This window comes from Leuciscus leuciscus (assembly GCF_965113295.1).
Source record: "Leuciscus leuciscus genome assembly, chromosome: 13".
Taxonomy (NCBI): Eukaryota; Metazoa; Chordata; class Actinopteri; order Cypriniformes; family Leuciscidae; genus Leuciscus; species Leuciscus leuciscus.
In genome coordinates this window covers 21,071,082-21,086,244 of record NC_138737.1, presented here as the reverse complement: position 1 = coordinate 21,086,244, position 15,163 = coordinate 21,071,082, and the positions used below count along the sequence as shown (strand labels likewise).

At 37.6% G+C, this 15,163-nt stretch overlaps 1 protein-coding gene and 1 long non-coding RNA gene across 2 annotated transcripts; one reads left to right on the top strand and one right to left on the bottom strand.

Annotated features, from left to right (window-relative positions):
• Nucleotides 1–384: 384 nt before the first annotated feature.
• Nucleotides 385–12,376, top strand: rflna (refilin A). The gene is made up of 4 exons (XM_082188123.1): nucleotides 385–645; nucleotides 1,481–1,808; nucleotides 9,318–9,427; nucleotides 9,739–12,376. Exons 2-4 carry the CDS (start codon nucleotides 1,593–1,595, stop codon nucleotides 10,079–10,081), a joined length of 669 nt encoding a protein of 222 aa, XP_082044249.1. The 5' UTR covers nucleotides 385–645; nucleotides 1,481–1,592; the 3' UTR covers nucleotides 10,082–12,376.
• Nucleotides 11,990–14,206, bottom strand: LOC309512504. The gene is made up of 2 exons (XR_014211062.1): nucleotides 14,035–14,206; nucleotides 11,990–13,999 (listed from the first exon to the last, which is right to left on the bottom strand). It is a non-coding gene; the product is annotated as an uncharacterized lncRNA (long non-coding RNA).
• Between the last annotated feature and the right edge of the window lie 957 nt (nucleotides 14,207–15,163).

Sequence of the window (15,163 nt, the reverse complement as noted above, 5' to 3'; positions counted from 1 at the left end):
ATTACAGAGAAGGAAAGCTTTGTCTCTGCCAAAAACCTGGTCACCCTATTTTTCAAAAGTGTGACACACTAATCCCACACAGTTAACCCAATTAAGCACACAAAAGTTCTTCAGAAATCACAGAGGTACATTTCACTCTTTATTTTAGCAGCAGAAATCAATTTGAAATAATTCTGAAATATGTACATTGAGGTACACAAATGTTTTACACATTTAAGCGCGGTTTGCTCTAAAAAAAATTCTAAACGCTAAACTTTGTGCTAAAATGTAGGTCAGAACTGTCAGCAGTGGCGCTGTTCTGAGCGTTGCTCCCTCTACTGGCCGTCGTTGGTAATGACACAACAGGATTGGCTCCAGGCGCATAAGAGTGCGCGCGCCCTGCTCGTTCACATATTGGCGCTCCACTGCTGCCAGATTTATACTTCTGCGCTTTCAGGAGAGCAAGAGACGGATAGAAGACACCGGCACTAATGAGCTGAGGGACTATTGTGAGACTTTAGAGATTTGTGGTATTGTTTTCACACTTTTTTGCGAGGCAGTCATCGCGTGTGTTGTGGATTTTACTTTTAAGATCATGAACTAAAGTGTTATGCGCTTAACACTTCATTCACGGAATTTTTTTTAACCGGCGGGATTTCTTCAAAGGTAATAAAAACTCTTTAAGGCATATTTCCCCCTTCATATAGCCTAAATATATAATAGAGTACATTAAGAGTGACTTTTGTTGGTCTTTTAATTAATTAAATAAAAATACCTATAACTGGTCAATGTATTATCCTGTAACGCGCAGGTTTGGAAACTATGCGACAGCGTTTCGAAACCTAGTGACCTGCCTACCTAGGCGGCACTTCGGGCATCTTGTCCGCGTTTGAACGTTCTAGTCGAGAACGCGCCTATTATGCCCAAACATGCCTTGTAGGTGGGCTGAACACTAGGGTTTTAGACGTTCATTATTTATAGTAATTGTATTGTTTTGTATCGAATTTCAGCAATGTTTTGTAAAACAGGTAGACCGGGGCTAGTTGTCACAGGGATAACTTGTCACACTGGCTATATCTCAGTAAACAAGGTTTTGTGTTTGGTTTATGGTGATTTTTTATTTTGTTTTGTTTTTATTAAAGCTCAGGGCAAGTTGTCACATTATGTTGGTATAAATAGATTATACTAATATTATAAAATGCCAAAACAGCAGTTTGTTTAATAGTTAAATTTTTGTTTCATGAATTTTGTTTCATAATTGTTTTACTGTATACATTTAGCTGAAAACCCTATAATAGACTGTTTAATCACAAAATCTGCTGTGAGAACTTATCCCATATAATGTGACACACACACACACACACACACACACACACACACATATGCACTTATGCCAAGGTTTTAATGTAACCTTATACACGGAGAAAAATTCTCTGGAGTAAAAATTGTGACAACTAGCCCCATTCCCTCATTAATGTATATTGTAATACTTTTGTTTTAGGCATCTATTGGAACACCACGACTCCCTCTGTGGTTCTGATATGGGACTTTAGGTTATACCTCTCGTACCATCTTTCCTGGAGTGAATTTAAAAAAATTGCGCTCTTCCAGAAATGGTGGGGCATTTACATTTACAAGCTATGGATGAGAGTTTGAAAGGAAAGAATCGGGAGGGACTGCTCGATAGTCCGGATTCAGGACTCCCTCCAAGCCCCAGTCCGCCCTTCTACTCTCTGTCGCCAGGGATCCTTGAGTCGCGCACCGGCAGCTGTTCAACCCCGACTGAGCTGCAGGGATACTGCAGAAAGGAGAGCCGGGAAGGCAAACTGGTATGCATTCATATAATGAAGCCTCAGAGCTCAAAGGGATATTTCACCCAAAAATAAAAATTCTGTCATCATTTACTTACCCTCGAGTTGTTCCAAACCTGTATGAATTTCGTCTGCTGAACACAAAAGAAGATATTTTGAAGAATATGGGTAACCAAAAAGGGTGAGTAAATGATGACAGAATTTTAATTTTTGGGTGAACTATCCCTTTAAAGGAGACCCAACATCCTTTGTTGGCAGTGGAACGATTTCCCTATCAACCAATCAGTGCACTGATTTTAGGGGTAGGGTTAGTGTATTTGCTGTCCAGGAAAAACATGTTGATGAAGGAACATGCCCTACTTAGGTCAGTCATATTGTGCAGTATTCAGACATGTGCATTAGGACTATTGAGTGGATGCAAGTTTCAAACAGACAGGTCAGATCTAAAAGGGGGTAAAATAATGAACTGGATAAACATATAAGGGCTTTTCACACTTGTAAAAGTTAACCCTGGGTCAATCCAAACCAGGCACCAGAGGGTGGACATCCTTTTGACCCCCTCCGCACTGAGCCAAACTCCACCTGCAGTCAACCCCACCCCTCCCCGAACACAATTTCATTTCTGTCGCTGTCCCCCCTGAGAAATATTAATGCCCCCCCCCCCAAGTCGAGTGTCCTGCCGCCGGGCCAGCTCTAAACCCCGGGTAAGCAGAATCCTGGGTTATCTTGGTTCACGTTTCACACTGCTCATACTTTACCGGGGTTAACAATTAATCCTGGCTATTCATACATTTGTGCTCTGTACATATTTGTGGTGTCAGTGTCACTCATTGGTGACTATTATTTTTATACTTTTCAGTTTTCCATCAAACACTGAAACGGCTGCTTATACAGCACACTGTCGCTGCTTCCGAAATCGAATACTTCCCTACTAAATAGCATGTAAAAAACAATATGCCAAAAGAGTAGTATGTCCAAATACAGTAGGTGAAAAGTCCCCGGATGACCTACTACTAGATTCTGAAGAGCATTCGATGGACACTTTACTATCCCATTAGGCCGATAGGATTTATGACGCTGACGCTGGTAGATCACATGATAATGACAACATGGCGTATGTAGTACGTCAAGATTCCATTTACTACATACACTCATATTATACAGAAGCTGTCTTAACCCTGCTTCTAAAGTGTGAAATGTTCGATAACCCGTGGTTAAAAGTGAGGTTTAGAATGACAATAACCCAGGGTAATAATCCACCATGTTTCTGCTGCTAGAACTTTTCACTGACTACGATCAATTTCACACCACTGCAGAATATGGTTGAGTGCATTGTTCAGTATAGTTTACACACACACTTCAGTTATAATCGTGACTTCTGCACTTGATAAGTGAACTGACATTATAGTCATTCTTACCTTTATAGATTTCATGTGTGGTTCTGGAGATTTGAGCTGTGTCATTCAAGGTTTTAGATCCAGTTCCATCAGTTTTCTGCTTTGACGGATAAACTTGCACTTCAAACGCACTCATTTATTCAAATTGCGATGTTTTTACGCAAGTAGCGGCAGATATTTTGTTTCGTATTGTGACGTACAACCAAGTGAAAATGACTTGGTTCTATGCATCAGTTGTTGATTGGATGGCAGCAGATCTGATATGCAAGCTTGAGTTTGATTGTAAGAAAGCGACAGTGTTTAAGTGGACTAAATAATTGAAAAAGTCTGGCATACGTAACCAGAGAAGTCTGTAATTTTCCTGGAAGATCCAGTTATGAGATTTTAATAAAAAAATTACACGGTTAAGAAACAACAACATATGCATGGATAGGGTGGAAGAAAATAGATAGGGTGAATTTTAATTTCATGCCAACTTTAAATAGTCATATCGGTTGTGACAGGACTTTATGTTGTTATGGAAGTTGCCATTTTTTATATTTGCCAAAGTCATTGTCACTATGGATACAGATGATATTTACAAATTGTAAAGGGGTTTAACTTCAGTTACTCATTCGTGCTGCCAATATTCAAGCTGATTCTGGACAATAAAACAGGACAATACGAAAGTCACATGTGAGCAACCAGTGGTTAAATGAATTCAATCCAAAACAACATGTTAGAATATAGAAGCAAATATGCAGTTTGTCATAAACACAAACAGATGCTGTTGACAATATGGAGGCCAGGAACAAATAATGAGAAGTGATAGAGAAGAATCCTGAAATAGAAAGGGGTTCAGGTGCACATGCCTCTGGAGACACACTAATGAAGAGAGGATGACAAGGAGAGAGAGAGAGAGTTTCTGTAAACAAGTTGACCTTGTGTTTTGTGAATGTGGTAACTGTAACCGATCTCTATCTGTCCCTCCTTCCTCATAGCAACCCTTTTACACCACATACACATGTGCTAACAAACAAGCAATGCCGACACACACACACACACACATATATATATATATATCATACTGGTACAGTAATACTCGACAGCGCATGTTCACGTTACAGTATACCACCGCACAAGTGCCTCGGCACAACCCAGAGTCTTATTTCTGCCTCTGAAAGGTTAAACTAACAGTGTCCGTATTTGACACGACCATCCATTCAAATGTAAGTGCCCTTTCATACTGAACTAAGGCTACTTTACCCTAATGATACCCTATCTAAGTATAATGATACTTAGATACCCTAGTGTCTAAGTATTTCAGGGTAACCACACAACTAGAAGATTAAGAAACACAGCTCAGTTCATCACAAGTCAACTGTGTGTTGAAGCACTAACAAAACAACAACTTTTATTAAACAGATACCAGCATGAGAGGCCTGAACTGATACGCCGCACACGCCTGTTAATGCGATTGAACTGCATTTGTCTGCATAAATGCTTTGCCCGAGCACGCCGCTAAGAGCTACTATCTAAAGGCATTTTGGAAAGTATAAAATGATCACTCAGACACTCCTCTTTGAGAAACGTGCTTGCACTTGTTGGAAGACCGCTCCAATACAGCGTCTCGCTCAGTAAAATAGAAAGGAGCAGCATGACTTTTTTTTACACTTTGGAAAGCTCTCATGCCAGCGTCAACAAAACATCCCTCTGTGGAAGTTCTTTTGAATACTCCGTTTCCAAAATCCTATTACTTAAATGTATACAAATGTGGTCAAGCCTGCAGGCAACATGCATTATATGAGGACCAAATGCTCTCGCGGAGTAGAAATGAAAAGGGAGGCATACAAAGCAATCATTGTTTGCCACACTTTGCATTTTCCATTCATGGCATCCTTGCTTTGTGTCTATCCCAGCATGAATATACAGTATGCTATATGCAGTACGCATGCTTGCATCTCGTTTTGTGGCTGTGGGTCTATTTTAAGAGTTGTGTTTGTATGACGTAAAAAAAAATCTCTCTAATCTATTTTAGTGTGGCAGGCCTAACAGTGGAGTTGTTGCAGTCAGTTACATAAGAAACTGATGACCTCTGTTTGCTGAAAGTGAAGGGTGCATTTATTGATACCAATCAATATTGGATATTTAATTGTGCATGCTCATTTCCTCTATTTTTACATTTAGATTACCTTTGCCATCATCTAACACTCACTGAAAGTTAACAATTAAATAACAATACTAATCATTTAATAGCACTGTTAAATGTAATCTTTAGCAAACCTCAAAATTATCATTTTTTATACAGTACATTATAATGTTTTGATATCTGAATTCACTTGTAGCAGCTGAAATGTCAGAGTTTAGTTTAAATTGCTTTATTTTCATTTTTATTAGACAAAATAGTACATAATTTTAACATTGGCCATTTAATGGTTATGTGTTTTATTCATAGAGTTACTATCACAACTACTTATATTACCATTAATAATATGTATACACGTTAATGTAGCGCTTTCAGTCAGCACTACAAAAGTATAAATAAATCAATACACAATATACATCAGGAGCATAGCCAGGGTGAAGGTATAGACCAGTGAAACAAACAGAGCCATGACAAAGACAAACAGTACAACCGAAACACTACTAAAGACTAAAAACACATGAAACCAAAAGATCAGTCAGTGTGAAGTGGTGGCAGTGAATGTAAACATTCAATCCGTTCATGCCACTTTATGCCAGGATAGAGTTCAGAACCCTCAAACTGCAGGAGAGTGATGTTTACATATACAAGTGAAGCTTTGACTAGTTATTATGGTCCTGTTTATCCCTGCTGGTAGATGCTGTAACTGCAGCATCTGTGGGGAAAAAAGGCATATTTTTTTGCATGCTACCTGTCAATTACAATTGTTTTTTATTATATTATATTAGTTATTTTGCCAGGGTCTGTTTTTGGAGGGCTCTGTAGGCTACAGCATCAAATTGACTTTTTTTGCATTTGACGTCACAGTTTGTTACCTGATATAATGTAGAGGGTATAATACCTGGCTTTCTACATGTGTTCTAGAAGTCCTTGGATAAATTGTCAGACCACCTGACACAATCAGTCTAAATAGCGATGCCACTGTAATGACAAACTCTCTTCAGCCTTCAAGCTTTGATTGAGAAGTGATCTGATACTGTACGGTTGATCCGCCACCAGACCTTTAACTGCTCTGTCCCTGCCTAGATCTCTCTCATGTGACTGTGTGTGGGGTGGCGGCACATTGTGTAACACCACAGCGGACACCGTATCCGTCCTGGATTTAACACACGTTCTCTCTTGTACTCATATGGACACAGACGCACATGCTCAACGGCGCAATCCCTCTTTCACTGGCCTGCCTCCATGAGACATCATGATGCCAGAAACCTCTCATAAATAGCATATATGTTAGAAAAAGGATTGTTTTTATTGTTTTTGCTCATTATGTGTTCACTTTATTGGTTTAAACTGACCAGACCACCCGCTGTCAAATTTAAAAATATACTTAACAATGCAATGGATCACAATATCATAAATGTATTGCGACTGAATGAGACCAAGAACCCAGGAGCATGCTTCAGTTTTTTCCGGTATGGAATTGCGTGTCTCTGGCCACATCGCATAAAACACTTGAGAATAAAGCACAGTTTCCATCCCAAGAGAACAAAATTGTCACTTCATGGGAAATTGGCACAGAATATCTGTAATAAAAATGAAAGTTGCTGCAATCGGGCAAGCCACTGTGGCTCTTTTTCCCTTCATCATAAATGACTTGTGTCTCAGAGCGCGCAGGCGAAACGCAATAAAGGCTGTCATGTTATTGTGTGTTCGGACGCCTGGTGTTTGGGAACACAATCATGTGAGACGCTCCTGAGAGGGAATTAAAACAAGCTTTGGTTCAGGCATTTCAGATTGATCAAACCAACATTTGAGATGTTGTGCAAAGAAATTGGTCCGCTGGTTATCCAGTCATCCAATCACATCCACTGTTGAAGCAAAGTCACGCAAGTTTTTTGTTGCTCATCGAGGGATTTATTCAGTAAATGTGTTTCCATCGTAGTTTATGCACATGTCTGATAAGAAATGTATCCGCCTCAATTGAGCGCATACGTTTTTTTATGCACATTTTATCAATTTATGCGCATTTTGTCATTTCCATCCAGCGTTTTTTATGCGGTATCCCAAAATGTGCATAAAAATAGGTGGATGGAAACATATCTATTGAGAAATGCTCATTTTGTTGAACTGTGAATGTGCACTTAGACTGATTGAAGCAATATTATTAGTAAAAGAATAACGATATATGATTGTATCTTCACAGCGCTAGATTATTTTGCTTTGATACCCTCTCATGTGGACTCGAATCCTAAGTCAAACCAAGTCAAAACTAAACTTCTAAAATGAACTAAAGCAAAAAAACAAAAAAAAATGCAGATTGTTATCTATTAGAATGTGAGACTGTAAACATTTTCTTCTTGATTTTTTGGATGTGCAAGTTAAAAAATGATCCACTTGAACTCAGGAAGAGCCCACGCTTCCCATGTCACGTCAGATGATAGTTCGGTTGATGATACGCTGCTGAGGAATTCGGTTTTATGAGGTGTCAGAGACAGAGAGTGAGGAGAGCTTGTACGTGCTGCACGCAGAGGAAGGTGCTGAGCGTGCACATGGTGTGTGTGTGTGTGTGTGTGTGTGTGTGTGTGTTGATGGCTGGAGCAGGTGGAGGGACACACCACTGCGGCTCCACACACTGTCTCTGTTTGTCTGACCACCACATATATATATATATCAGTACGCAGACGAACACATGCACACGGACGGCACTACTCCAGAGCAACACAAACTAAAACAATTCAAAACATTTTCATTAACTGAAATCAAATATAATTATTAGATCAAAAAACTTGAAGTAGGCTTACTAAATCACTAAAACCTACAGAAATATATATATTAAAAAAATAGAAACTAGGCCTAATTAAAATGTCAAAAACACAACAAAATTATTTAATTTAAGAAAAACTGAAAATATTCATTAAACATTTATTTAAAATTATAACAATACTATAATAGTATATATATAAAAAATAAATAAAAATCAGGTTTATGCCCTGTTTTGTCATGTTTATGTCCTGTTCTTTGGACACTTATTTTGATATTCTGTTTTGTTTCCTTTAGTTCCTGTTTCTCTGCTCTGTTTAGTTTCAGTTTACTTGGTTAGTTTGTTTCTATAGTAACGTATTGGTTGCACCTGTGTCTGGTTTTGTTTCCTTTATTTTAATCTTATATACAGTATACAGCCCTGTGCTTTCAGATGTGTTTGTCGGTTGTTGTCTTTGGTCATAGTGTGTATGCTTTGTTTTTCTCTTACGAATCTCCTGAGTATTCTCCTTGTTCATTAAAGTCTATTTTTTATTTACTACCGGAGACATGCGCGTTGGAAAGCCACACTACAGATCCGAGACAGACCCAAACTATCCTCACCAAACTGTACTAACTGCTCAAAGAGCTGATATTCAAACAGACACCAAAACAACAAGCAAAGTAGGATAAAGAATTCTAGGATTGTTGCACAGTTGATATTTCTGAAATGTTGTTTTGCTAAAGGCTCAACAGTGTTCTGATTCAGAGGACAAACTATGGCTGCGTCCGAAATCACATACTCTTTTGAGTAGATACTTATTTTGAAAACTTATTTTTCCTACTCTTTAATGAGTACTGTGAATTCAGACATACTTCTTTAGTCACATACTGTTTTTCGCCTACTATATAGTAGGGAAGAATGCGATTTCGGTGCAGTACAGTGTTTATTTTGTGATGATAATGGATACTTAAAAATAAATACATGCAAATAAAAGAATTGATTTGAGATTAAAATGATGCAGTAATGATATGACACACATGAAACTGCTACAGATATTCAAGAAATCAGTTGCCATTGCCAACGGTCAATTATACAGTTTAGCTGTCATACATTACATGCTGAAATTCATCAATCAGATTCAAGCATTTCAATGTAAAATGCGCAAATATTTAGCCAGGATTTAACATCTATTATTATGAGTTGTAGGGGGGGTTAGCTACATGGCTTATTTCATTCTTTTTTCTTCTTCTTCTTCTTCTGTGTAGCTGCCATACTTGCTCCTGAACTCTCAAGGTCCAGATGCGAGGTCACGCATGTACCCTGTGGTCTATGGAGAGAGCATTGAGGTCAACCCCAAACCAGAAAAAGAAATCAAGTGAGTAATGTTAAATCACCATTACCTACTAATGTTTTAGAAATGTGGTGTTGTTTTGGGTGTGTGGTTCCAAACTTCAGTTTCTATTTTTTTTCTCAGCTTCAATAGAAGAACATCTGAGCAACTGTACAGTCACATGATCAACATCACACATTTTCTTACTAGTGACCTAGAAATAGTGCAAAATCTGAAATATTTCATCATTTTGCATACAATTTCTTTACTCCATAATTTTCAAGCTGGTCTCAGACTTTGAGCGATTAGTTGAGAAATGTTTGACAGCTGAACTGATGTCTGCTGATCCTCGTCAGGTTCAACTCTGCAGTGAAGTACGCTTCAGACCGACACTTTCGTGACCAGGTGTACTGCGCCCAGGTCCAGACCGCCACATCCTTCAGCGAGACGGTGGTGGCCGTCCAGAACTGCACGTGGCGCAGCTACAAATCAGAGGTTCACTTCCAGCCACGGCACAGGCCGCTACACTTCCAAAGCACGGCCATCGTGTTCCCCAAGCACGCCCGGAATACATACCGCACCACGCTCAACTACAACAGCAGCAGAAACACAGCCGGGCGACGGTGGTTTGTGTCCACAGTCAGGCTGGAGTCCACCGAGGACGCCAGTCCATGCATCATTTACACAGAAGACCTCTGAGAGACACATGAGAGGTTTGTTATCGTTCCCAAAATATATATATAAAAAAAAACTCCCTAGAGAGTGAGAGTACGTGGACTCGATTAACTAAAACCCTGATTCAAAAAGGATGGCAAGAGACTTTAAAGAAAGGAAACGAAAAGTCAGTGAGGGCCATTTTGTTGTTTTGCTTCCGGTGACATTGGTTCTTGATAGCGGGGGTGAGGCAGAGTTGTGTGTGTGTGCAGTCTTTACATGTGTCGCATGTCAGTGATGTATTTATGTACATCTTTTTTAACTGATTCATATCTAGTTGTACCCGTCAGGTGGAGGGAAAAGCATTTGGGTCAAAACGGTTTCTGTTTGCTGATTCATTGGCTCACATGGAATCTGTGCCCACAGAATTCCAACGAAAGATCGGCAGATTTACACGGAGCACAAAAGAATGTTATTTAAAAATCAAATCAGAATTTCTTTTATTTGTCAATGTGTCTGGTACTAGAATTTCGCTTGGTTACATTTCAGTGCCTCACATGGTGTTTTTGCATAGTAATTACTATAGTAATTTGATAAGGTTTTATGCTACACTCATAAAAGAAAAGGTTCTATATAGAATCTTAATGGGTTCTATCAGGCACCTCATATATAGAACCTTTTCATGAGATCATTTTATGCAAGTTTTAATTTAATACTTTTGTTTTCATTTATATTTTTTTATTTTAGTTTAGCTAAACAGCTTGTAAATTAACAAAACATTTCTCCTTATAGGCATATAATACCTTTTTGCCATAAAGTGTTCTTTAAAATTGAGTCACGAACCTCAGGGTTCTATGTAGAACCTTATTGAACCTTTTTTCCAAGAGTGTATTAATAAAACTGCAAGACTTTCATCTATTGTACCATTTTAATTATTACTTAAAATGATGCAGATATTCCCCTAAAAATGCAAAGAACATGCCGAGTCCGTGTGGGCCGACTTTATCGTCTTATTCAGTATTGCTGATTCGTACAAATTCTCAAACAGTTCACAACACATGTATATACAATTAAAACAAAATGCAAAGACTATAAGCACATTATATGTGGATGAGAGAGTCAGCACTGACTATCAGAGAACCGGCGGAGAATATAGAAACTGTATTTAAGTTGCACTTATGGAAAGTTGTTTTTTTCTTTTTCTTTTCTGTTGGCTGTAAATGTGTTGGTATGACTAAGGGAGGAGCACTTGAAAGGTTGGACCAAAGATTCTGTCAAATTCAGTTTTTTTTTCTTCCTGTACCTCAAAAAAAACGTGGAATAATTTCTTGCACAAACGTTTAAGAAGCCGGCCGACGTGCTAATAATTCAGTGGCCAAAAAAAGAGCTGCACTCAGAATGACAGGAAACTGAAGAGCGTATGTGGAACGTTGTGGACTGAGCATGTGTTATGAGAGAGTTCAGCATGTTTTGATTTGAAGGGCCAAATGTTGGATTTGTGAGACAGGTTTTCTCTGTGAATAGAGACAAAGTTCACTGACCTCCTGACATAATCATGCGGTTTCTGGCTTTCAGATTGTATGGTTAGATAACTCTGGTTTCGAGTACTTTCTGACATTGTTGGTGCCTGTTAGTCTCAGCCAAAATCTAGATTACCCAAGTGAGCTCCTGTCACCTGCGTTTCATGTGGAGCAGAGAGGAAACATTCGGCTGTGGGAGGATATGAGATAACAGTGATATGTTGAGAGGGAGGTTTTGACTGAGCAGTACAGCATTATGAAGGTGTAAGTACTTTATGTTTGGACTATCCAGTTTTAGTTCTGTACAAGCTCAAATGGATGTTGTTGGAAATGGAAATGCTTGACAGTTCGAACCAAAAGAAGTGTAATACAGTAAAATAGTAATACAGTAACCTATGAAATTACAGGAAGGACTGTCTGATAAATCACTTCCTGTGTGTTAAGATGGTTCACCCAAGATGGACTTTTGATAACTTGATAATAGAGGAATTTGAACAATGTGTTAAAAGCAGATCTGAGGGAGACGTTTTCTATTTTCATGTGTATGATTTTTTTTTTAGAATACATTTGTTTGGTGTTCAAATGCTCTCTGCTAAAGGATGGCTTTTCTTTTGATTTCCTAACACAATGATTCGTGTTTCTGGTAAATATTTTCCTGTTGTATATGTGGCATACAGCACTCGTAATTCTCTTTATATTTTTGTATAAATTCCCAAGTTAATGGTCTTCTTTTGGACAACAGATGAGAAAATAATTTAATAATAAAAAATAAAAAAAATGTATATCCAAAGTGAATAAATAAAAGACCCAAACCCTACAACGGCTGTATGTTTGTCTTCTTTTTGATGCCGCGATAAACTGCATGCAAGAATGAGCCTCTGTTTTCCATGTACATTATTACTTACACCGCAGTTTCCAACAAGGTCAAATACTTTCCAGCTTAAGATGAAAAACCCTTCCATGATTCTTCCATAAAACTGCCAGCCATGAGAGAGGCATCGAGTCTCTCCGGAGCATATCATTGTAACATTTACATTAAAGCAGCCATTAAGTACATTATTATAAGGTAAGTACATGATACAGCTACATACCTCACACTGAACACATTTACAGTAAATGCAAAAATATGATTTTTTTTTTTTTTTACATAGGCACAAAAGCTGTGGTGATATATTTTTGTTTCAAATTGTGGGAATTATTGTGTTTTAGTTATATTTAGTGTCAGTTTCTGCTCTTGTCTCATGTATGTTTTTCTACCTGCTTAAACATAAGATTATGTGGCTTACTTTATTTTCCTGATAATCCTGACATTTATTTTCATGACATAACTGATAATACTTTTTTTTGTTTGGTTTTTTTGTAGCATTTGGATACCAATTCTTTGAATTTGCTTTACATGATAGAGACTGCTCTTAAAAGTGTTTCCACTTAAATGTAAAACCCATTTTATTATTGCTTTTATGCATAAAATGTTTAATGTTTTTACTGTTCTGTGAACAGTAAGGTACATAAACACAAAACCTGGTTGTAGGCTGCTAAAACAGACACTTCCCATTAACGCCGAGAAGAACAGTCAACCAATCAAAATGTGATGTGTTTACAAGGCTTACACCTAATATATTTCCCTTCCGATGCAGTATAACATATGCATTTGTTTACTGGACCATATTATATTACTTTCTTTTCAATGAGCTTCATCATAATGCAAGAACAATGTAAACACAATTAAAGAGATATGAGGCTTTACTGCGTTTCACAGTGTGCCCGGGGATGTGACTGTCCTACACTGAGGAATGTTGACAATAATTCATTCTTTCAGCATCATAAAACTTCACTTGTCTGTTAAATGTAACCTGTGGTCATATGAAAGTGAGCAGCGCCCCCTCGTGGTCAACACTTGTCCTGTTGGATACAAAATACGTGTGATTAGCATAGACTGTAAAAAATAGGTGATTAGACTGCAAAGAAAACATGTTTATTGCCCTAAAGTTTGTATATTGAGTATACTGGTGCTTCTAGTAGGACAGAATTACACTACTTTTTGACCAATGAATTTCCACGATATTTCCCTATGGATGGAATCATAAAATAAATAAATAAATAAAAACATTACAGAATCAGACTCGAATCAGTATGCCAAGCACACATCCTTTGAATGAATTATGAATATATCTACCTTATTTTTCGAGAGGCTTCTTACTGCAGAGCCAATGGGTGGAGCTTGACTCAGCTACACTCAGAGCCATTGGCTCTGCCCTTAAACTAATTAAGTTAAGCTCCACCCATAATGGCTCTGCAATGAGCACCACTTGGATTAATTCGCTTTAGGTAAATAACTAGATTAACTGTCTATTTGCACTTGAAACCACAATTGTATTTATGATTACGATAGTAATTTAAAATATGATAAATATTCGTTAGCAACATCAAGTAGTTAAAATAACTAGAACTAGATAGTAAAGTGTCCATCGTATGCACACTTAAGAATCTCGCCGGAAGAAGCAGGGCATCCGGGTACTTTTTGCCTACTCTTTTAGGAGTCCTGTAAATGCGGATATACTTCTTTTGTCACATACTGTTTTTTTGCATACTATATAGTAGAAAAGTATGTAATTTCGGATGCAGCCCATGATCAATGTGCATTGATCATATTGTGCATGATGTGCATGCACATTGAAAAACAAGCTTTTTTTAAACACTATTTTAACATAAACCAAATGTGAGACAACTGTTGTCAGATTTCATTGGTGATTTCAAATATGAAATGTAATAGTAAGATTGGTGAACAGCTGTGGAGAATTTGATGTTTCCCCATTCAAAGATAGGAGCTGTGTTTGCATGACTGAATAGCTGCACGAGAGCCGTATAGTTAGGTTAAAGTCACCTTGAAATAGTTTTGTTTTTATTGCAATTTAATAGTTTTTAATAAAATTACATTTAAAAACAAAATATATAAAATTACTCATATCATGAAATGATTTTGGTCATATCACCCACCCCATCCCAACCTGTTCATAATTGTGAAAGGTTAGCGAATGTTAACATGATCGATAATGTGATTGTTGCCAAAAAATCTGTAAGGACATTCACACTGTGGCATGTCATTATTATATATTTTTTAATATAGGGGAGGGAATGGTCAAAAAGCAGGGTAGGAACACTTCAAGTGAGTTTATTTTTATTTTTTATAAAACAATGAATTTTAAGTTTCTTTCATGTTATTCAATTACTTTTAGTGTTTTAGTTTTTTCCCGTGGTATCGATTCAGTATCGGTATCGAAATCATAATTTTGTTATCGTGACAACAGTTAGTACTGGACTTTTTAAAAGTTAAGGTCAACTGGGTTCAAAACCAGTCTAAATATGTTCACCTTGTTCCATTTATGTACATAATAGAGTATAAACTATATAAAATCACACCTTGGTAAGATATGTCAACATTTGAACCGCTATATATATATATATAGAATGTATCATTAGATACATTATATTATTTGAGTAAGTTGAAACCCAATACTTAGATTTAAAAGCGTAATCCAGCAATTTCTTTAAAAAATAATCCTGTTGTCCCCGGGCACACAATGAATTTTGGCATAGGCTACACTGC